At 45.7% G+C, this 23700-nt stretch overlaps 3 protein-coding genes across 4 annotated transcripts; 2 read left to right on the top strand and 1 right to left on the bottom strand.

The window, feature by feature from the left end:
• Nucleotides 1–1158: 1158 nt before the first annotated feature.
• LOC140355939 (uncharacterized) lies at nucleotides 1159–5588 on the top strand. Its single transcript, XM_072440597.1, has 2 exons — nucleotides 1159–1250; nucleotides 2704–5588. Exon 2 carries the CDS (start codon nucleotides 2723–2725, stop codon nucleotides 5354–5356), a length of 2634 nt encoding a protein of 877 aa, XP_072296698.1. The 5' UTR covers nucleotides 1159–1250; nucleotides 2704–2722; the 3' UTR covers nucleotides 5357–5588.
• A 2299-nt stretch (nucleotides 5589–7887) lies between these two features.
• LOC140355943 (uncharacterized) lies at nucleotides 7888–15922 on the top strand. 2 transcript variants are annotated; one of them, XM_072440602.1, is made up of 3 exons: nucleotides 7888–7994; nucleotides 9331–9880; nucleotides 14209–15922. In XM_072440602.1, the coding sequence occupies exons 2-3, from the start codon at nucleotides 9347–9349 to the stop codon at nucleotides 14437–14439; spliced, it is 765 nt and encodes a 254-aa protein (XP_072296703.1). In that variant the 5' UTR covers nucleotides 7888–7994; nucleotides 9331–9346; the 3' UTR covers nucleotides 14440–15922. The 2 variants fall into 2 exon arrangements, with proteins under 2 accessions (XP_072296703.1, XP_072296704.1); XM_072440603.1 differs by having other exon boundaries at nucleotides 7888–8001.
• A 1232-nt stretch (nucleotides 15923–17154) lies between these two features.
• On the bottom strand, nucleotides 17155–18991 carry ccr12a (chemokine (C-C motif) receptor 12a). The gene has a single exon (XM_072440587.1). The coding sequence runs from the start codon at nucleotides 18985–18987 to the stop codon at nucleotides 17869–17871; it is 1119 nt and encodes a 372-aa protein (XP_072296688.1). The 5' UTR covers nucleotides 18988–18991; the 3' UTR covers nucleotides 17155–17868.
• Nucleotides 18992–23700: the final 4709 nt, after the last annotated feature.

The following is a 23700-nucleotide window of genomic DNA, read 5'->3' as shown; positions in this document are numbered from 1 at the left end:
TATTATCCATCTGAAGTCACTGTACTCTCACTACTTTGCAGGTTTACTCGAGTATTATCCACCTGAAGTCACTGTACTCTCACTACTTTGCAGGTTTACTCGAGTATTATCCACCTGAAGTCACTGTACTCTCACTACTTTGCAGGTTTACTCGAGTATTATCCATCTGAAGTCACTGTACTCTCACTACTTTGCACATTTACTCGAGTATTATCCATCTGAAGTCACTGTACTCTCACTACTTTGCAGGTTTACTCGAGTACTATCCATCTGAAGTCACTGTACTCTCACTACTTTGCAGGTTTACTCGAGTATTATCCATCTGAAGTCACTGTACTCTCACTACTTTGCAGGTTTACTCGAGTATTATCCATCTGAAGTCACTGTAATCTCACTACTTTGCAGGTTTACTCGAGTATTATCCACCTGAAGTCACTGTACTCTCACTACTTTGCAGGTTTACTCGAGTATTATCCACCTGAAGTCACTGTAATCTCACTACTTTGCAGGTTTACTCGAGTATTATCCACCTGAAGTCACTGTACTTTCACTACTTTGCAGGTTTACTCGAGTATTATCCATCTGAAGTCACTGTACTCTCACTACTTTGCAGGTTTACTCGAGTATTATCCATCTGAAGTCACTGTACTCTCACTACTTTGCAGGTTTACTCGAGTATTATCCATCTGAAGTCACTGTAATCTCACTACTTTGCAGGTTTACTCGAGTATTATCCACCTGAAGTCACTGTACTCTCACTACTTTGCAGGTTTACTCGAGTATTATCCACCTGAAGTCACTGTAATCTCACTACTTTGCAGGTTTACTCGAGTATTATCCACCTGAAGTCACTGTACTTTCACTACTTTGCAGGTTTACTCGAGTATTATCCATCTGAAGTCACTGTACTCTCACTACTTTGCAGGTTTACTCGAGTATTATCCATCTGAAGTCACTGTACTCTCACTACTTTGCAGGTTTACTCGAGTATTATCCATCTGAAGTCACTGTACTCTCACTACTTTGCAGGTTTACTCGAGTATTATCCATCTGAAGTCACTGTACTCTCGTGAGTGCATGTCTCTGGCTGCAGTTCTCCCCTCCCTGCGCTAGGGGGCAGTGTGACAGGGGCGTCACTTCTGGCCGCGGTCGTCTCTTTCCGCGCTCAGAGGTTTGTTTTGGACCGTCCTGACCAGCTCCTGACCAGCTCCTGACCACGTCCTGACCAGCTCCTGACCTCCACTCTCCAGGTTTGTTCTCTTTTAAACTCACTTATGATGATTTACGGGGCGGTCACGTGCTGCGATGACGTCAGCCCGCGCGCCGCTCGGACAGTAACACGTGCGGTCAGTAAAATACATGTGCATAAAGTATAATGTATGAAGTTAAAATACAGACTCTCCTCAATTTACAGACTGCACTTTATGATATTCACGACGGTTTTTCTCATAAACTCCAGTGACACAGTTTAAGTTTAATTTGAATGATTTAACCTCATCATTTGTGAGTTATACCGTTTATTGCCTTTATTTCATCTTCAAGCGGCATGTTTTGAACAGTTCAGTCACGGATACATGATTTATGAGAATACAATTACTACAGATGTTATTTCTTGTTACATTTGTCCCGGTTTTAATCAAACTACGGGGCCCAGTCTGCTGTAGGGCCGCGGGACACGCTCCTGTATCCATGGCAACGCTGCACACATGCAATTTACCACTGATTTATTTATTAAAAACAAATTGAAATGTGTTTTAATGCCTTTTATATCTGTAAAAAGTGTAGAAAAGCTCAACCAGGGACGAGAGTTGAACATTAGCACTGTTTGTTGTTTTGTAACTGTGACTGCTTTTTCCTGTCAAATAAAGACATAAATACATAAAGATATAAACATAAGATCATTTAACTGAATCAAATAATGGGGGCTTCGTGTGGCTCGTGCGTACATCATCTTTGCTCTAAATAATGACAGAAACAGAGACTTAAACTGCCGTTTTAAAGACGCGTTGGTACTTTATCTGACTCACTTTGTCCGCTCTCGCGAACGTTAACGATTTGAATGTAATTAAAACGTAATTTAACGTGTGAAGCATTTACTTAACGACGCAATGTTACGCCGACAATAAAGTCGTTCATTTAAATGTTCGTACAATTATCAAAATGTGCAGGATTTCTAGATATTTTACAGATTTAGTACAACAACAATATACACCAACGTACACAAAATGGTGGTTCTTGTAACTCGTCTCGCACAGCAACAGTTACGTTTCACATTCAGGTTTCCAGACGACTGTTGGTCCTGTGAGCTGTTCTGATGAGCATTCATGCATCATTAACTGTAATAAACAAAGCTGTTAATAAATGTTCTAAAGTCATGAAATGGCACCTATAAAAAGAGAAATTTAAACACGTGATTTAACCTAAACTGGCTGAACATGTGATTTATATTAGACAAGTTGACATTTAGGTTTGTGTTGATTAATATAATTAGCCTAATGTGCTCCACTGTCATTATGCTAAACATCGGACATCATAATTACACATTTATTTGCAGTTGAATTAGTTGGTTCTATTCTTACTCCTACTTTAAAACTATTTTGTTTCTTCTCCCCATGATGAGAGAAAGTGAGGCTAAAGCACAGGACATTGTTTATGATGTAGTAACTTTACTGTAACTTCTACTTCCTCTGCTCTTTTTCACAGATCGTCTACAGCTCAGATCATGTTCCCGTGCGAGACGACGTCTTCGCCGAGTTCTTCTCCGAAACATCAGGTTGTGCAAACCAAGGACCGGCCGTTCAGCTGCGACCGGTGCCCAAAGGCCTTCACTCGCTCCACCCACCTGAAGCAGCACGAGCGCACCCACACGGGGGAAAAGCCCTACATATGTGAGCAGTGTGGGAAGAGGTTTGCACTGTCCAGCTGCCTGCTAAGACACACGCGGACCCACACGGGCGAGCGGCCGTACACGTGCGAGCGCTGTCGCAGAGACTTCACACAGTCGCAGAGCCTCAAGCAGCATCTGCGCGTCCAGCACGACGTGGAAGAGGGTGAGATCAGCCAGTCGGTCGCACGATCGTCGAAACTCCGGCGAATACCAAGAGACAAAGATGAGCCTTTGAGCTGTGAGCGCTGCACAAAGACGTTCAAGAGAGTGTACCACCTGAAGACGCACATGCGCACGCACACCGGGGAGAAGCCGTACAGCTGCGAGGTGTGTGGGAGGAGTTTTGCCCTCTCCGGCGCTTATGTGCGACACAAGCGCGTTCACACGGGCGAGCGGCCTTACAAATGTGACCAGTGTGGAAAGCAATTCGCACAGTCGGGTTCGCTCAAACAACACCGCTGTATCTGTGCACAAAGGCCGCACAGGTGTGAACGCTGCAAGGAAACATTTGAACTGTCATCTGAACTGGACGGTCACGAGTGTTCTTCAAGTGAAGACAAACGTTTCAGTTGTAAGTTATGTACTAAGACATTTACCAAAGTCTTTAATCTTCAACAACACATTCGTACTCACACGGGTGAAAGGCCCTACAGCTGTGAGTCGTGTGGGAAGAGATTCTCATCATCCAGTAGCGTTAAAACACACATGCGGATTCACACAGGAGAGCGGCCTTTTAAATGTGACCAGTGTGGGAAGGGATTCACGCAATTAACTCGGCTCAAACAACACCAGTGGGTCCATGGAACAGGAGAAAGGCCGTACAAGCGTAAGAAGACTTTTAAACAATCATCAAAACGAGTAAAACTGAAGTGTCCTCCCGGCGAAGACAGACAATTCTGCTGTTCGTTCTGTGCAAAGACATTTACAAGACCAAATGATCTCCAAAGACACATTCGCACCCACACAGGGGAAAGGCCCCACAGCTGTGACATCTGTAGGAAGAGGTTTGCTGAATCCAGCACTCTCAAGGTGCACAAGCTCCTTCACTCCGGAGAGCGGCCGCACAAATGCGACCAGTGTGGGAAAGGATTCTTGCTCACGGCTGGTCTCAAACAACACCAGTGGGTCCATAAAACCAGAGAATGTGTAGAGAGGCCGTACAGCTGTGAAGTGTGTGGGAAGAGATTTGCACTTTCAGAGACGCTTCAAAGACACAATCTCATCCACAGCGGCGACTGTCCTTACAAATGCAGACAGTGCGGGAAAGGATTCTTACGAACAGTCCACCTGAAGCGTCACAAATGCATCCACGACACCAGAGTGAGCGCAGAGAGGCCGTACGGCTGTGAGCGCTGTAAGAAAACCTTTGAGCGATCGTCTGAACTGGAAGAGCATCGGTGCGCTCTCGCCGAAGGCAGACTGTTCATCTGTCAGTACTGCGGAAAGACGTGTACGAGAGGATACGACCTGAAAATGCACATCCGCACCCACACGGGGGAGAGGCCGTACACGTGCGAGGTGTGCGGGAAGACGTTCGCTCGATCCAGTAATGTCCTGATACACCAGCGCCGACACAAAAGGGAGCAAACACATATATGTGACCAGTGTGGGAAGGAATTCTCTCAATTAGACCGACTCCAAGAGCATAAGTGCTCTCCCGCAGACGAACCTTACAGCTGTCTGTACTGTACAAAGACGTTCAGAAGACCGTATGTTCTCCAAACGCACGTCCGCGCCCACACGGGGGAAAGGCCGCACAGCTGCGAGGCGTGCGGTGCGAGTTTTGCGTTGCCGTCTGCTCTGCTAAGACACCAGCGCGTTCACAGAGAAGCGCCACTTTTTAAATGTGACCAGTGCGAGCGGACGTTTATCCAGTCACGTCGTCTCAAGCGTCACCTGTGCAGCGTCCACAGAGGAGACGGAGCTCGCGTTTGTCGGGTCGGTGAGAAAACGGTCACACAATCGTCGGCACTCGAACATCGCGATTGTTCGAGTCGAGGCACAAATCGACCGCCTGCTCGTAATCGGTGTCAAAAGTCCTACGCGCGACCGTGTCTTCTCAACATGCACAGAGTAGAAAAGAGACACGGATGTGGCGTGTGCGGGGCGGCCTTCACGAGGGCGTGCCATCTCGCCGTGCACAGGCGTCTCCACGGCAACACGCTCAGGTGTGAAGCGTGCGGCGTGGACTTTACGCCTGCGCAGGAGTTCAGAAAGCACCTGGACGCTCACAGGAAGGAGACGCTGGCGAAGCACAAGTGCGCGGCTGCTCCTGCGCGGCGCCACCCGGTGTACGGGCGCAGCGTTGCAAGCGCTGCACGAGGGGGCGGCGGCGTTCAAGCTTTAGAGTCGGACGTGGTCAAAGTCGGACTGGAGATCTCGTGCGAAGTGTGTTCAGAGACGTTCAAAGCCAAAGAGCAGTTTTACAAACACCTGAAGAAGCACGAGATCGAGCTGATTGTGATCTGACAAATACAAGATATGAGAGCGACTTTATTCTGTTGAATTCATGTTTAGAGAGTCAAAAAAAGTTGTTTCTTTTGTATAAATTCTGCATAAACTTTGTCTGTCACTTCCTGTCCCTGTTGTGATGTCACTTCCTGTCCCTGGTGTGATGTCACTTCTTGTCATTTTCTACAGATTTTTCAGTTTTTTCTCCACGAACACCTGCTCTATCTGTGTAAAACTGTCATATGTACGACAGGTATAAATACACCAAATAAAGTCAACATTAGATGAATTGTTAACATCTGTTTTACGTCACTTTTTAAAACGTTTTTTTTCAATCCAACTGAAAAACGACATTAATGATAAAACCATAAAGTCATAATTTCAATTAAAAGCTAAAGGAGAAAAGATCTGTTTTTTTTTTTCCTTTCAACCAGAAAGCGACTCGGCCCGTCTGAGGTCAGGGGCCCGGCTCACGAGGCCCTCAAACGATGCGTTGACCGGTTCAAATTGTACGTTTTATTCCGGTCGCGCACTGGCTGCTCGTCTGCTGCAGCATGTGTCGTCTGTGCGTCTGGTTCTACTTCACAGCTCCATATGTACAACCCGTAGAATACTTTTGCGCGGCCACCTGTGCGTCTCCACGGCGATGATATGGCTTTCGACTGCAATGCTCCACAGTGGCATTAAAGTGCATAACATCATAGTCCTGTAGCTCACGTCATTATGTTTTGCTAAAGCTAGCTTCCCCGTTAGTCTGTAAGTTGTGTTAAACATGGTGGTGAGACTTTTTCTTTTGTCCACTTCATTTTCTGCTGTACTCGAATATTCACGGTTTGTCTCGTTGTCACGGCGCCCGCCTTGACCCCAGGACCGTCCAGACAGGGAGTGGTCAAATGTCCTCACACGTGTGGGCGCGGCTCTGCAAAGGACTCTCCGTAGAACCCGCTTCGGTCTCGTTTGTTCGCCGTCGTTTCAGTTCAATTCCTGTTTGTGTTTGTAAGAGTGGAGCGTCCAGTAGAGGGCGCTACAGCCTTTGTGTGAGGAGAAGAAGAAATGCACCTTTTAGAAGTCTAAAGAGAGAGTCAAAGTCAAGAGCGAGTCAAAGTCTAAAGGGAGAGAGGAATGGAAGGAGTTCTTTTACGGACTACGACAGTCTGAGGACTACGAAAAGTCTGAAGAATAAAGTCTGGCGGTAATGCAACAATTGGATGCCAACCGCCATAAAACAACAACATAAAGGGAGAGAGAGCGAGAGAGTCAAAGTCTAAAGGGAGAGCGAGCGAGCGAGTCAAAGTCTAAAGGGAGAGAGAGCGAGAGAGTCAAAGTCTAAAGGGAGAGCGAGCGAGCGAGTCAAAGTCTAAAGGGAGAGCGAGCTAGAGAGTCAAAGTCTAAAGGGAGAGCGAGCGAGCGAGTCAAAGTCTAAAGGGAGAGCGAGCGAGCGAGTCAAAGTCTAAAGGGAGAGCGAGCGAGCGAGTCAAAGTCTAAAGGGAGAGCGAGCGAGCGAGTCAAAGTCTAAAGGGAGAGCGAGCTAGAGAGTCAAAGTCTAAAGGGAGAGCGAGCGAGCGAGTCAAAGTCTAAAGGGAGAGCGAGCGAGCGAGTCAAAGTCTAAAGGGAGAGCGAGCGAGCGAGTCAAAGTCTAAAGGGAGAGCGAGCGAGCGAGTCAAAGTCTAAAGGGAGAGCGAGCGAGCGAGTCAAAGTCTAAAGGGAGAGCGAGCGAGCGAGTCAAAGTCTAAAGGGAGAGCGAGCGAGCGAGTCAAAGTCTAAAGGGAGAGCGAGCGAGCGAGTCAAAGTCTAAAGGGAGAGCGAGCGAGCGAGTCAAAGTCTAAAGGGAGAGCGAGCGAGCGAGTCAAAGTCTAAAGGGAGAGCGAGCGAGCGAGTCAAAGTCTAAAGGGAGAGCGAGCGAGCGAGTCAAAGTCTAAAGGGAGAGCGAGCGAGCGAGTCAAAGTCTAAAGGGAGAGCGAGCGAGTCAAAGTCGAGAGACCGGTTTCTCTCTCTCGGCTTTTTCTCTTTCTTTCCTTTTTTTCTTTTTTTAACAGTAGTAAAACAGACTTTTACAGGTACAACTCCAGTCGGGGGCGGTAAATACACCTTTATTTGTTTTCCATTAAAAACAACAACAACAACAATGGGACAAAGACGATCCGATCGAGTCGGTCTAAAAACACTGAAATGAAAGCTTGTTTTGGATCATTTTATTTTGGATGTTTTTTAGTGCACCAAAAATATATGTACATTAACCCCCACATCCTGACTGTGAGCGGCTCGCCTCTCCACAAACCCGACTTGAAATGTGCCTTTAACTGTATTATTCCACTCCACAAAGACGGTTACTTCACTCACTAAATATACAAATACTCATTTCGTCCTGCACAAAATGGTAAAGAACGTTCAAATAAAATAAACCAGAGCTGTGTTTTTAGGGTGAATGTGTGTTTCCATAATTCAGATAAAAGGATTATGAATTATACCATTAAATGTTTACATCGGCATGTGCTGCGCTGGCAGTGCGCGGCCTGCAGGCGGCGCCAGCGGCTCCTGCAGCAGGGGAACAACAACAGCTTCACTTCTGGTTCGGTCCTGCGCTGACATTTTGGGACATTTAGACTCGAAATCGGTCCTAAAACGCTTGGATTTCGCGACAGACTCGGACCACCGCGTCTCAGGTGCGTGTTTCGGTCCCGCGCAGCCGCAAAAACCCCGCAGAGACGCGCGCGCGCGCACGGAACCCCGCGCTCGGACCCGTGTGGCTAGCGCCGTTAGCATGTTTTCCCGTGGCTTTAGCTCCCCCGCTCCGCGCGCCCGCGAGACGGTGACGGTCAAACGAGCCCGTTCGCGCGGAGACCCGCCTCTGCCGCGTGACGGTTTAACGGCGAAGCGGCGTCGCCCCGCGGCGCGATCGTCAAACGTCGCGGTTCATCAACTTGTGTCTTTGCGGGTCACGTGGTCACAACACGCGGCGCCATGTTCTGTCACGTTCTGCCTTTCTCCGGGTTTTACATTGAACCGTCACGTGCGCAAGTGAACGGGCTTTTTACGTGTTTATTTACGTGTTTATTTACGCGTTTGTTCAGCGTAAAGCGCGAGATTCAGCTAAAACGGCCCAATAAAACGGCTCTGTTTACTTCCTGTTTAGAACCACAGGACCGACAGGCCCCGCCCCTTCATCACCCGGAGTCCAAGAAACAAAACAACAACAACAACATGTAATAAACAGCGCAGTGGGCGGGGATCCGGGGTAGGTGGAAACAGTAACTTGTTTAATACGAAAAAACATATTTTAATCGAATCAAAATACAACTTGTGAGTCAATGATCGGGAACAATGTTATTACGATGTTAAAACAGTTTATACGACACATTTCAACAACACAATTATATTTTAGATTTGACTAAACATTTTGCCCGTTTGTCCCAGTTTGACCGTGTTTATAGTTGTACTTCCTGGTGTGACACGAGCGCAAATATGACACGGGTGATTCCACAGCTGTTGCCAAGCAATTAACATTTTTATATATTTTTTTAATCACAATATAGCAATTTTTTTAGGTTTAGAATTTCACTTCCTGTTTGTAATTGATGACATCACACTAGGAAATTACCCAACAAACACTGGGCCAAAACTCATCTAATGTCACTTTTGTATTTTTTTATTTGACAAATAAGAATATATGAGAGCGACTTTATTTTGTGTAAATTCTGCATAAACTTTGACTGGAGTGTCCCTGGTGTGATGTCACTTCCTGTCCCTGGTGTGATGTCACTTTCTGTCCCTGGTCTGAGGTCACTTCCTGTCATTTTCTACAGATTTTTCAACTATTCTTTCAAACTATCATTGTCATGTTTGTACGACAGGTATAAACACACCAAATAAAAGTCTTAATTGGAGAATCGTAAAACCCCGTCATACTAATCGCGTCGGTCGCTTCCTGTCGCTGTTCTGTCAGTCATGTTCCCTCAGCCGTTTGACGCCGAGTCGCCTCCCGTGTTTTCCAGGTCTTTTCCCGCGACCATGTTCAGCTGCGACGAGTGCGGGAAGTCGTTCAGCCGGACCACCACGCTGAAGGAGCACCAGTACACCCACAGCGGCGACAGCCCCTTCGCCTGCGTGGAATGCGGCAAGATCTTCACGCGCGCCGCCAACCTCAAGGTCCACCTGCGCGTGCACACCGGCGAGAAGCCCTTCAGCTGCGACCAGTGCGGCTCCAAGTTCTCCATCTCCAGCTCGCTCAAGACGCACCAGCGCATCCACACCAACGAGAAGCCGTACGGGTGCCCGCTGTGCCGCCGCGCCTTCACCTACGCCAGCGGGCTCACCATCCACCTGCGCACGCACCACGAGAACGAGCGGCCGTACGTCTGCGACTTCTGCTCCAAGGGCTTCGTGCGGGCGACGGACCTGAGGATCCACGTGCGCCTCCACACCGGCGAGAAGCCCTACTGCTGCGACCAGTGCGGGAAGGAGTTTGTGCGCGTGAGCGACTTCCGGCGGCACGAGCAGACGCACGGCGCGCAGAAGCCGTACCCGTGCGACCAGTGCGACAAGGTAAAGGCTGTTGAGTTTGTTCTGTTTCTTATCTGAAAGTGCGTAATGGAGCAAGAATGTGGTGTGTGCCGGCGTCTGATAGAACTGACCCTTCAGAGTCTAAGCATCACTCCGTTATTATGTCAAAGTACACTTTAATACAATTTAGTGTAGTTAATATATTTGGTATTTTCTTCAATACCTTTACCGTATTTTCCGGAGTATAAGTCGCACCGGAGTATAAGTCGCATTTTATGGGGGGATTTATTTGATAAAACCCAAGACCAAGATCAGACTTTTCATGTTTAAATAGAGTTTAAAATAATAACAGACGAGAGAACATGGTGAATAGGTGAACGTATGCTAACGCTAACACTTTCAGCTACATGACGTATGCTAACGCTAACACCTTCAGCTACATGACGTATGCTAACGCTAACACCTGCAGCTACATGACGTATGCTAACGCTAACACCTTCAGCTACATGACGTATGCTAACGCTAACACCTTCAGCTACATGACGTATGCAAACGCTAACACCTTCAGCTACATGACGTATGCTAACGCTAACACCTTCAGCTACATGACGTATGCTAACGCTAACACCTTCAGCTACATGACGTATGCTAACGCTAACACCTTCAGCTACATGACCTATGCTAACGCTAACACCTTCAGCTACACGACGTATGCTAACGCTAACACCTTCAGCTACATGACGAATGCTAACGCTAACACCTTCAGCTACATGAGGCACAGACAGAACTGTGGTAAGTGTCTGGTATGTTAACGTAACATATGAACAGTTATTCAGATAACTATAGCATAAAGAACATGCTAACAAGTTTAGCAAAGCTTCAGTTTTACCCCAAATCACTAAATCCATTGAATTCTTCTTCCTCTGTGTCACTTCTGCGTCGCTTAGAGCCTAGAGCGCCCTCTTGTGGTTGTCAGTGTGAAAATAATGAATAATATCACAAGTCGCTCTGGAGTATAAGTTGCCAAAACTATGGAAAAAAAGTGCGAGTTATAGTCCGGAAAATACGGTACGTGCCATTTTCAGAAGGGTTTAACATTAGGATGATAAAAAAAATATGCCGTTTGTTCAGTCCAGATGCAGTTAAAGGTGGTATGGACGATTTTTTTCAGCAAATGTTTTATCATATTTCCTCGTGGCGTGGATAAATCCTTTGTCCTGCCACGTATCAATCATAAAACGCACCTACCGCTCACCTGCAGCCGCGTCAGGCTCGTCCCCACGTTTCCGCGTGCCTAAGCGCATGGATCTATCATAATATAGTTCCCTCAGTGTACGGGGCAAAATGAAGACGGAGAAAGACAGTTCGAGCTGACGCAGAAGTGGACAGAAATCTACGGGAGACGAGAGATGCAATGCGCTCCGTTGCGCTAATAAACAAACGCACGTGTGTGTTGTATCAGTCCGCACGGGGGAGTGGCATGAGCACGGGGGAGTGGCATGAGCACGGGGGAGTGGCATGAGCACGGGGGAGTGGCATGAGCACGGGGGAGTGGCATGAGCACGGGGGAGTGGCATGAGCACGGGGGAGTGGCATGTGCACGGGGGAGTGGCATGTGCACGGGGGAGTGGCATGAGCACTTCCGCCTGCGTTCTCAAATCGCCGAAAAATCGTCCATACCGCCTTTAAGCAATGATTTGATACTTTGCCTTCCAATTTTAGCTTTGTAAACACGTAATTATAAACTTAACACTTTTATTTTACGTTTTACTTGGACAAATGTCTGATCTCTAATGTCATATTTTCTCCTGCAGAAGGTTTAAAGCTTCTTCTCGTGTCCTGCCCGATAGTTGCACTAAATAACACATCAAAGGATACGAACGTTCTGTGAATCCCGACTGACCCTGCGCCGCCACCAATACCTGAATCTGATTGGTCGAAGCGTCTCAACAACCGGAACAAGCAGAGAAACGGTTGTTAAATCGGGTCAGAGAAAAGCACAGACTTAGTTTATTCAGACAGCGCAGAGTGAAGTGCAGTAACATGTCGAGAGCTGCGTTCAAACTCATGACATCACAGCCCGCCACGCCCCTTTAACTGTTCCCATAACTCCAGACTTAAAGGTCCCATAACATGCAAAATCGACTTTTCAGAGCTTTTAACCTTCTTACATTGCTATTTGTGCTTCATATTTGTGCCCAGAGTGTTTTTCTGATTTATTCCCGCAGTTTTTAGCTATATTACAGACTATCTCCTTTCCTCCAATCTCCAAACTGACGGGCGGTGGCTGCAAGACCGCGTCATAACCCCAGGCACGCGTCATCATCCCCCCTCACCCTCCCCCCTCTCCACCCCCCTCCCGCCTGCCGCCTCCCCCCCCCCCCCCCCCCCCTTCCCCCCGGCTCCGCCCTGCTCCAGACTCCCGTGTCTCCCTACAAGCCCCGGAGTTTTTCTTCTTCGATTTACAAGGAAACACGGCTCAAAGAGGCCCAAAACTTCATTAATGATATCGCACTCTTCACTATTATCACAATGGTGAAGGTTTATGTGGCAGTTGATGCAGCAACCGGGAAAATAAACGGAGAAAAGTTCTATCCGATACCGAAAAACCAGGCAATAAGAACACGAAGGACATAAGACTTTTATTTATATATATCATATATATATATATATATATATATATATATATATATATATATATATATATATATGTATATATATATATATGATATGTATATATATATATGATATGTATATATATGATATATATATATATATGATATATATATATATATAATATATATATATATATGATATATATATATATATATATATAATATATATATATATATATTATATATATATATATATATATATATATATATATATGATATATCTGTTCTGCGCACGCTGTAGAATTAATACCAGTTTTATTTAGTCTCAAAGTAGTGTTGATCTGAAGTTCTATCGTTTCTCACACTCGCGCGGAGGGAGCGGCGCAGCGCGGAGCAGACAGCTGTGGGGGACACACACTGAGACTACGTCACGGGTGGGCGGGGCACACACGCTCTCGCTGAGACTACATCACAGGTTTGGGGGCGGGGGAGCCAGATCGCTCTTCGCAAGGGTGGGGGCAAATATCAAACCAAGCCGTCTGCATTTCCGGGTTGGTGAGGGGGTCCAAGGTCTGGGTGATATTTCTAAAATATTATGTTAAGGGTGTTGCACAACCCTTATTATTATCAATTATACACTTAGGACAGACTACGAAACGTGAAAAAAGCATGTTATGGCACCTTTAAGGAGTTTCAATGCGAGATGGAGCCACAGAAGATGACAGAACATCAGACAGTTGAAGGGCAGTTTGTGCAGTAAAAGCCGCTCCTCTGACAGTTACACGCCCCAATATCCCCCTTGAGTCGCCCCTTTTCAGATGACCTATCCTATAGATGACTCAGTTTAAGGGAACGTGTAGCTCTTCTTTGTTGTTCTGGCTTTCCCCTTGTTAAAACCCATAGATTCAATAGCCCCTACGCTGCCTGTAGAGGCTAATCCTAGTTCTTTGTTCCTTGGTTTTAACCTCTTCGGAAAATAATGACTGCATGAGCCTGTTTTAGGCGTAGGACCACTGGTGTAGTCGCAGCACGGTAAAACGACCGTGTTGCTCCAGCCATCTCTCTTTATTAACAAAGTTTTTACAACAAACTTCTTCATCTGTTTTACATGACAGGTAACAGTAGTGCGCCCCCAAGCGTCCAGGACATGCACACACATGCAAACTTCTTTTACATAAAACACAAATGAGTTATTATGAATAACATAAAATTAAGAATGCAAAATATCAAACCATATAAAATGGCGCTTACACTGCCCATGTCCGGGGAACTACATCAGAGAGTCTATACCTCACCCCTGTGGCCGGCCCCAGGTGGCATCTTACGGGAGCGTTCTAACTGTAAGATCTATATCAAGACTTGTTTAGTCTGCATGTTTTTTCTCCTTGGATAGAAAGTAAAAGTAAAAGAAACATTAATAAACAAAATGTGGGTGTAATCCCTCATTCGTCCAGCAGGGTTCCATTGTAGAAAAAGATTCAGTTGTTTCATCTGGACTTTTTAGGAATAAACAGAACTTTTCGACTCTCATCTGAAAGTCATTCGAGTCCAGACGATACGACTGAATCTTTTCCTGCAATAAACAAAATACTAACCTTACAGTCCTTTGCGCTAAATATGTTTAAGCATGAAGTGTGACGCAGAATAACCCTTTACACTCGTATCCTCTTATCCTAACGCGTCATACGTTTGTGAGGCTGTTACCATGACGATCGTACTCCTTCATCGTTGAACTTGCGTCTTGTCTGTCGCCAGGTGTTCAGTTACCTGTCGACGCTCCGTAACCACCAGCGCCACGTGCACCCGGGCTCGCTGTCCTGCGACCAGTGTGAGCGGACGTTCAGCTCGGCCGCCAAGCTCAAGGAACACTGCGAGGCGCACGCCAACGAGTCCTTCTCGTGCGGCGTCTGCGCGGAAGAGTTCTACGACCGCGACCTGTACCACGAGCACCTGAAGAACCACGAGATCCAGCCGGCGGCGGTCTGACACGGGACGCCCACGCCCAGTTCACGGGACGCACACGCCGGGGAACGCGCCGCAGTGTGGCTTTACACCGGGGGGTGTCCGAGCGAAACGAGCGCCCGCAGCGCCACGACGCCGCGCGAAAAGACGCACATTCTGCATCGTTTGTTTGGTTCTTTCTCGTTCCGTTGCGTTGGCGTCTCACGTTTGGGAACTTGAAATGATGTTGTACAGTTTGTATTGAAAAGCACATATGCTCCCTCTGCTGGAAGCACTGGGAATTACAGCGGGTAAAAGCGCTAACGCTAGCTCTCCCGTTAGCGCACCGACGTAATGAAGGCGAGTCAGACATGCTCAGAACGATCCACTATTCCAGTTTAATACGACGCATGTGAATGAAGCTAAACACACCACGGAATGATCAAATGAGGCTACACGCGTGCACTTCAGAGACAAACCCCGTGACTTCAGACACACGCAAATGACGGTGCAAAAAGTGAAGCCCAAATATGCCGAAAAGAAGCCGATCGTCGGCTCTGGACAGACGAATGGTGTGTTTAAAGTCGCACTGCGGAACATTCCACGACATGTTAAAGGGGCGGGACCGTAACCACTGATCTGTGTCAGTCTGTGCTTTGACCCGGGCGTGTGGCACAGTTCGACCGGTCACTTCCTGAGTGGGACCTGGTTGCCGGGTTACCGTGTTGCCGTTGGCGACGCTGGTCCGCGCGGCGATCAGCGTTACTCTCCAACACAGGCACTTTCCCCTCTTTGTGAATCGTATTTGTGATTTAGAAAGAAAGTTGTAATTCGATGTTTTTGTTTCCTTTGCCCCGCCCCAAACCCAGCGTTTCCACGGCGACTATATTTAACCCTTCAGCCGCCCCGTTTCAGCTGTTTCCACGAGCTTCTGCCTTTTGTTCAGGAACAACCACGTTCTGATTCAAACCGCGTCATGTTTTGAGCTGGAACTGTCTAAATCGCTATGACGACGGTCTTCACAACAAACCGCTTGACGACGTTGATGTCCTGACTCTAGCTCCGGGGCAAATCATCACATTTTGGCGGATTTGAACGTGCTCCGGGGCTCAAACGTTTCACTGCACGAAAACGGTCAAAATGGGTCAAAAATGTAAAAAGATAGAAATTGGTTAAAAAAAAAAAACACTAAAAAAACCAGGAAAAGTTGTGCAAGCTCTCAGGGATCAGGAGTTGGTCTGGCTTCTGGTGATCGCATACTTTTAGACAATTGTGTAAATTAAAATTGTAAATTTGTTAAAATGGGTAAAGATTGGTTTAAAAAAAAAACGTGGGGGAAATTGGTTAATTTTTTATTTTTTTTTCAAATGGGTCAAATCGAGGGAAATATTGACAAAGATGAAAAGCTCAATCAGGATGTGTTAAAACATATTATTTAAGGTTTAATTATCGGACAAATGTGAAAACGAATCCCAAAAGTGCAGAAATATCACCGCCATTTGAAAGTTTCCGGTCCCGCTGGTAAAGACGACGCGAGGCGGAGGAGGTGGTGGAGGCGGAGGAGGTGGTGGAGGCGGAGGAGGTGGTGGAGGCGGAGGAGGTGGTGGAGGCGGTGGAGGCGGAGGAGGTGGTGGAGGCGGTGGAGGCGGAGAGGCGGAGGAGGTGGTGGAGGCGGAGGAGGTGGTGGAGGCGGAGGAGGTGGTGGAGGCGGAGGAGGTGGTGGAGGCGGAGGAGGTGGTGGAGGCGGTGGAGGCGGAGGAGGTGGTGGAGGCGGTGGAGGCGGAGGAGGTGGTGGAGGCGGAGGAGGTGGTGGAGGCGGAGAGGCGGAGGAGGTGGTGGAGGCGGAGGAGGTGGTGGAGGCGGAGGAGGTGGTGGAGGCGGAGGAGGTGGTGGAGGCGGAGGAGGTGGTGGAGGTGGTGGAGGTTTTTTCACGTGCAGTTTGCATGTTCTCTCCGTGTCTGGGTGGATTTCCCGCCCGTTTCCAGATTAAATGGCGGCACTATTATCGGACTAATAACAGATGCACTTGAACTGGTTTCATCCCAACACAAATGGTCATTTAAAGCGCCCCCTACAGGTCGGGCGAGTCGACTAAAACGCAGTTCCGATAAATATGTTAAGAATTTTGCCCAAAAATTATGAAATTATTTTGCTAGAATAGCAGATTTTATTTAGGTTTATAATTTCAGTTCCTGTTTGTAATTGATGAATGATGACACTGGGAAATTACCCAATAACTTATCCAATGTCACCATTTATTTAATTTGACGATTAAAAATACATGAATTGTTGAATTAATGTTTAGAGAGTCAAAGAAGTTGTTTTGTGTAAATGCTGCATAAATTTTAATTTATTAATTTGTAAAACCAGGGAATGAGTGTCCCTGCTGTGATGTCACTTCCTGTATGAGTGTCCCTGCTGTGATGTCACTTCCTGTCGTTTTCCACAGATTTTTCAAAGTTTTCTCCACAAATACCTGCTCGATCGGTGTAAAACTATCATTTATAAGTACGACAGGTACAAATACACAGAATAAAGTCATAATTAGAACATGGTAAAACCCCGTCACAGGCACTTTAAACGTCCAGCGATGGGTCAGTCCCGCCCTGACCGCTCTGATGTCATCACGTCTTTTTACGGTTTGTGTGTCTTTGGTTCTGGTTATTACCCATAATCCCGTCGGTCGTGTGAATATGATGTTTTGAGTACCATTTGCCATAATAAAAAGACTGAAAAATGACTCACTTCTTGCACCATTTTCTTTGGAACGTTCACAAACGGGAAGTACGTGTTTATTGGATGTAACGACATGAATTGAGCTGATAAAAAATAAAGTATAAAGTTATTACACGGCACATTACACTTGGGTTAAAAGTATTAGTATGCATAAAGTACAAGTAGTAAAGCAGTAAAAACATGAGTAAACAATAAAGTACGTAAAGAGATATATTTCATAGCCTTTGGGTTATTGCAAGGTTACATGTCTTTATACCGTATTTTCCGGACTATAAGTCGCAGCTTTTTTCATAGTTTTGGCCGGGGTGCGACTTATATTTATACTTATATACTTATACTTGTACTTATACTCCAGAGTGACTTATATGTGATATTATTTGTCATTTCATACTCCAGTGCAACTTATATATGTTTTTTTCTTCTCTATTATGCATTTTTTGGCTGGTGCGACTTATAGTCCGGAAAATACGGTAATAAACATGAAGTGTGGGGTTCTTGTTTGCAACTGTACATTTATAAAATACAAAATAAACATTCTTAATATAAAATGTACTTCTTTTTCTTTTCCAAACGCTACATACAAATTCACCTTTAAAATGCCATCCCACGTTCCCCCTGTACGCGCACTCCTGCTTGAGAAACGCTGCTTTAAAGGGCCGTTATTTTTCAGTATTACCTCTGGGTTTCTTTCTAAAAGTGCTGCGTCGCCTGCCATCAGCAACGGGCGCGCGGGACAGTTCAAACGATGCTAAACGCGCTGGCTTGGTTAGCGGCGTGTGGGCTTTTCTGCGACGTGGTTCTGGAGCTCTGGCTGCTCACGCTCAGACGCCGCTTCAGACACGGCACGTGTTTCCCCATCAGGCGCTTGAAGTGACGCTGGAACTTTTTACCCACAAACGTGTAGAAGACGGGGCTGATGCCGCAGTAGAGGTACGCCAGGTTCCGCGTGACGTAGAAGGCGTAGTCGAGGCCCTTGGACTCCTCGCACGAGGCCGGGGCGGCGCTGGAGAGCTGCACCGCCAGCAGCAGACACACAATGTTGAACGGAGTCCAGAAGCCGAAGAACGTGAAGATGATGACGAAGATGAGCTTGATGGTGCGACACTTTTCCTTCATGCGCGTGGCCAGGACGCGCACGGTGATGCTGACGTAGCAGAACATGACCATGAACAGCGGCAGCAGGAAGAAGAGCGAGAACTGCACGTACAGGCTCGCCAAACGCCAGCGGTCCATGACGTCCTTGGCGTATCCCGTCTCCTCGCACAGGAGGCCGTTCCGCGGGTGCTCGGAGACGCCGCGCAGGACGATCTCCTTCACGCTGGCGGCGACGCTCACCGCCCAGACGCCGACGGAGGCCGCCACGGCGTACAGCCTCTTGCGGCTCTTGGCGGCGGCAACGGCGTGCACCACGGCGAGGTAGCGGTCGAACGTCATGAGCGTGAGGAAGAGGATGGAGCTGTTGTAGCCGACGAGGTACGCGGCGCTCACGGCCTTGCACAGGAAGCGGCCGAACACCCACTCGCTCATGTGGTACGTCGCCCAGAACGGCAGCGACGCAGCGAAGATCAGGTTGGACAGCACCAGGTTCAGCAGGAAGACGTTGGTGGCGCTCCGGAGCTTCTCGTACTTGAAGAGGATGGCGAGCACCAGGCCGTTGCCCACGTAGCCCAGCGCGAACGTGGCGAAGTAGAAGATCGGGATGAACTTGGCGCCGAAGCGGTTGACGTCGTCCTTGGAGCAGAGCTTGACCACGTGGTTGACCAGGTAGGTGGGGTCCGTCGCGTTCTCTGATTCGTTGACCAAATTTAATAAGTATTCCAGGTCCAGGTCGTCCAGGTCCATCATGTCCATGTCCATGGTTACGCGCCTGGAAACGAGGGAAACGCACAGTGAGTTATGTCACGTGTTTCAAGGCATTTTACAGCATTATTATGATACTTTTCACTTCCACACGCGTGACTCTATGAGGGAAGGAGCAGTTTACCAGTGGAATTAAAAGAACCTGCAAATATATTTCCGGAGTATAAGTCGCACGAGTCAAAAAATGCATAATAGAGAAGAAAAAACATATATAAGTCGCACTGGAGTATGAAATGCGGTTGCAAGTGTGAAAATAACAAATAATATCACATATAAGTCGCTCCGGAGTATAAGTATATAAGTATAAATATAAGTATAAGTTGCACCCCAGCCAAAACTATGAAAAAAAGGTGGGATTTATACTTATATTTATACTTATATACTTATACTCCAGTGCGACTTATATATGTTTTTTTCTTCTCTATTATGCATTTTTTGGCTGGTGCGACTTATACTCCGGAAAATACGGTATTTGTAAAGGTATATACATATATATATATATACATATATATATATATGTATATATATATGTATATATATATATATATATATATATATATATATATATATATATATATATATATATATATATAATATATAAATAATATTGTACTAATTATGTGACTGTGAGACATTTTAGGCCTGAATGGAGTTTTAAAAAGAGTTTTTAAACGTTTGTCCCACATTAAGACCGACGAGAGGATGAAACCGACTTTAAATGAAGAAACACTAAACCACTTTGACCACAGTCATTCAGTTCATTCCTCGTGCGTTATCTGATTGTGGAGTTTCCCAGAGTGTTGAAACGTCACATGAACAGGTCCATTTGATGCGAGTAATCTGATTTCCCTCTGGTTGTTCTCCCCGTGCAGGACAGAACGAGGAAATGGTCAAAAAAGGACAAACTAACGTAACAAAGGCTGAACCGAGTTATTTTAAATGTCCAGATGACTTCTCTTTTCTCGCTTATCTGATTATTCTAGTGATCAGATTTCTCTTTTCTTGGTTATCTGATTATTCTAGTGATCAGATTTCTCTTTTCTCGGTTATCTGATTATTCTAGTGATCAGATCTGTGCTGCCCATGTAAATGTGCTACATTAAAGTATTACAAACATTAATAAAAGTATTTGATTTCTGGCTCTTTCTAAACTGTGAGCAAGAATCACACATTGATTTGTTTCTATTCTAATGAGTTAGAAAGGGTTACAGCGCCCCCTACAGGTCGGACGACTCGTTGCAATAAAATGCATTTAAGTTAAATATATTTAGAATTTTGTAAAAAAAAATTGGGTAAAATGTCATCACAGAATAGCACATATTTTAGGTTTATAATTTCACTTCCTCTTTATAATTGATGACATCACAGTAGGAAATTACCCAGCAAACACAGGGCCAGAACTCATCTGATGTCACTTTTTTTAATTTGATGACTAAAAATACATGAAAGCGACTTTATTTTGTTGAATTCATGTTTAAAGAGTTAAAAAAGTTGTTTCTTTTGTGTAAATTCTGCATAAACTTTGACTGGAACGAGTGTCCCTGGTGTGATGTCACTTCCTGTCCCTGCTGTGATGTCACTTCCTGTCATTTTCTACACATTTTTCAGCGTTTTCTCCACAAATTCCTGCTCGATCGGTGTAAAACTATCATTTATACGTACGACAAATATAAATACACCAAATAAAGTCACAATTAGAACATCGTAAAAACCTGTCATAGTCACTTTAAATACTTCCTTATTGCACTCTTCAGAATACTGTACTCTGATTGGCCCGTGTGATGTAAATACACTATAAATGCAGCTTTATGATGTTAAAATGTTGCTGTCACATCCGCGGTGAATCATCCCCAGAAACAGTAATGAATCGGCTTTATACAGGTTTTTGTTACAATGTTTTCATTGTTTTAATTTGACACAAACTACTGCTGAAGTCACGGCCGTCCCGGGGCAGACGGGCAGAGGCGTGTCTCGACGGCCTCTTGACTCCACGGCGAGGGGCACAGCACGGGCCCCACACTCAACTCAAACTTCGGAGTGGATTATTTTTACGCCATTTTTCGTTGGCGTGAATGAGTCATATCCGGCTCGTGGAAGAAGGAAGAGAAAACGCTGAGGCTAAACCTTTTAAACCATCTGTTCTCACTTCCTGTTTCCTGTCTTCTGCTTGTGAAACGCTTTGGACACATTTACGTTTTATACATTTTATACAACGTTATTTTGTTTTTATCCTCTTTTTCATGGATTCAAAGTCACGTGTTTGTCTCTGTTTGACTCCAGAGTTTGTGCAGATTATTGGAGTTTTGTGGCTTTTCTTTTACGTTTTGTTCTGCGCTGTTTTAACTCGTCAAAAAACATCAAAACCACCTTTAATCAAATAAAACAAAAATACATATTTGAGTTCTGAAAATGCTTCTAATTATGCCATTTTTGTTTTTAAATTAGTTGCAATTCTTTTCTTTCGTTCTTTTCACGACAGACGCACAATTGGTCACGTAACAAGTGATAAAAACGTATCATAAAAAGTAAATCAAATAAATTACACATTTTCAAAAGAAGTAAAACTTGTTTAAACCCGCCCCCTTTCATATTATATTTACGTCTTGTATTTAATGGTTTTGTATTATTTTTGTTGGCAGTATTTAGTCTGCGTTGTGAATCCTCCGTCACCATCAAATATTCAAACTACTTCACTTCATATTAAATCTAGTTCAAAAGTACTTTGTGTGACTAAAAGTACAAATGTGTTTTACTCACGTCGAAGCTGCAGGTCTGTGGTGACTGGAGGTCACTGCTGCAGGTCTGTGGTGACTGGAGGTCACTGCTGCAGGTCTGTGGTGACTGGAGGTCACTGCTGCAGGTCTGTGGTGACTGGAGGTCACTGCTGCAGGTCTGTGGTGACTGGAGGTCACTGCTGCAGGTATGTGGTGACTGGAGGTCACTGCTGCAGGTCTGTGGTGACTGGAGGTCACTGCTGCAGGTATGTGGTGACTGGAGGTCACTGCTGCAGGTCTGTGGTGACTGGAGGTCACTGCTGCAGGTATGTGGTGACTGGAGGTCACTGCTGCAGGTCTGTGGTGACTGGAGGTCACTGCTGCAGGTCTGTGGTGACTGGAGGTCACTGCTGCAGGTCTGTGGTGACTGGAGGTCACTGCTGCAGGTATGTGGTGACTGGAGGTCACTGCTGCAGGTCTGTGGTGACTGGAGGTCACTGCTGCAGGTCTGTGGTGACTGGAGGTCACTGCTGCAGGTCTGTGGTGACTGGAGGTCACTGCTGCAGGTCTGTGGTGACTGGAGGTCACTGCTGCAGGTCTGTGGTGACTGGAGGTCACTGCTGCAGGTATGTGGTGACTGGAGGTCACTGCTGCAGGTCTGTGGTGACTGGAGGTCACTGCCGCAGGTCTGTGGTGACTGGAGGTCACTGCCGCAGGTCTGTGGTGACTGGAGGTCACTGCCGCAGGTATGTGGTGACTGGAGGTCACTGCCGCAGGTATGTGGTGACTGGAGGTCACTGCCGCAGGTATGTGGTGACTGGAGGTCACTGCTGCAGGTCTGTGGTGACTGGAGGTCACTGCCGCAGGTATGTGGTGACTGGAGGTCACTGCTGCAGGTCTGTGGTGACTGGAGGTCACTGCCGCAGGTCTGTGGTGACTGGAGGTCACTGCCGCAGGTCACCTGCAGCAATGAAGACTCAGAGAAGACTCAGTGGTGTTTGGACAAAGTAGGCGGGGTCATTGCAGCATGAACAGGAAACAGTTTATCCAGAAGTGATTCAGAGGATTTGACTAAAGCAGCAGCAGAAGTGGTTTTCAAACATGTCACACAAGGAAAAACATGTAATAGTGTGTTTAGACTTATACACATGTAATAGTGTGTTTAGACTTATACACCATGTAATAGTATGTTTAGACTTATACACCATGTAATAGTGTGTTTAGACTTATACACCATGTAATAGTGTGTTTAGACTTATACACATGTAATAGTGTGTTTAGACTTATACACCATGTAATAGTGTGTTTAGACTTATACACCATGTAATAGTGTGTTTAGACTTATACACATGTAATAGTGTGTTTAGACTTATACACATGTAATAGTGTGTTTAGACTTATACACCATGTAATAGTGTGTTTAGACTTATACACCATGTAATAGTGTGTTTAGACTTATACACCATGTAATAGTGTGTTTAGACTTATACACCATGTAATAGTGTGTTTAGACTTATACACCATGTAATAGTGTGTTTAGACTTATACACCATGTAATAGTGTGTTTAGACTTATACACCATGTAATAGTGTGTTTAGACTTATACACCATGTAATAGTGTGTTTAGACTTATACACATGTAATAGTGTGTTTAGACTTATACACCATGTAATAGTGTGTTTAGGCTTATACACCATGTAATAGTATGTTTAGACTTATACACATGTAATAGTGTGTTTAGACTTATACACCATGTAATAGTGTTTAGACTTATACACCATGTAATAGTATGTTTAGACTTATACACCATGTAATAGTGTGTTTAGACTTATACACATGTAATAGTGTGTTTAGACTTATACACATGTAATAGTGTTTAGACTTATACACATGTAATAGTGTGTTTAGACTTATACACATGTAATAGTGTGTTTAGACTTATACACCATGTAATAGTGTGTTTAGACTTATACACATGTAATAGTGTGTTTAGACT

This window comes from Eucyclogobius newberryi, unplaced genomic scaffold (assembly GCF_026437365.1).
Source record: "Eucyclogobius newberryi isolate DKJ021-1_F unplaced genomic scaffold, fEucNew1.0.hap1 SCAF_12, whole genome shotgun sequence".
Classification (NCBI taxonomy): Eukaryota; Metazoa; Chordata; class Actinopteri; order Gobiiformes; family Gobiidae; genus Eucyclogobius; species Eucyclogobius newberryi.
Note: the sequence above shows the minus strand (reverse complement) of the source record. Positions and strands in the feature narration are given on the sequence as shown.

Bases quoted from the DNA above. Each gene is read 5' to 3' on its own strand.
- LOC140355939 (XM_072440597.1), top strand. From the start codon at position 2,723: ATGTTCCCGTGCGAGACGACGTCTTCGCCGAGTTCTTCTCCGAAACAT.
- LOC140355943 (XM_072440602.1), top strand. From the start codon at position 9,347: ATGTTCAGCTGCGACGAGTGCGGGAAGTCGTTCAGCCGGACCACCACG. The intron at 9,881-14,208 runs GTAAAGGCTGTT...GTCTGTCGCCAG, and splicing joins CGTGCGACCAGTGCGACAAG to GTGTTCAGTTACCTGTCGAC.
- ccr12a (XM_072440587.1), bottom strand. From the start codon at position 18,987: ATGGACATGGACATGATGGACCTGGACGACCTGGACCTGGAATACTTA.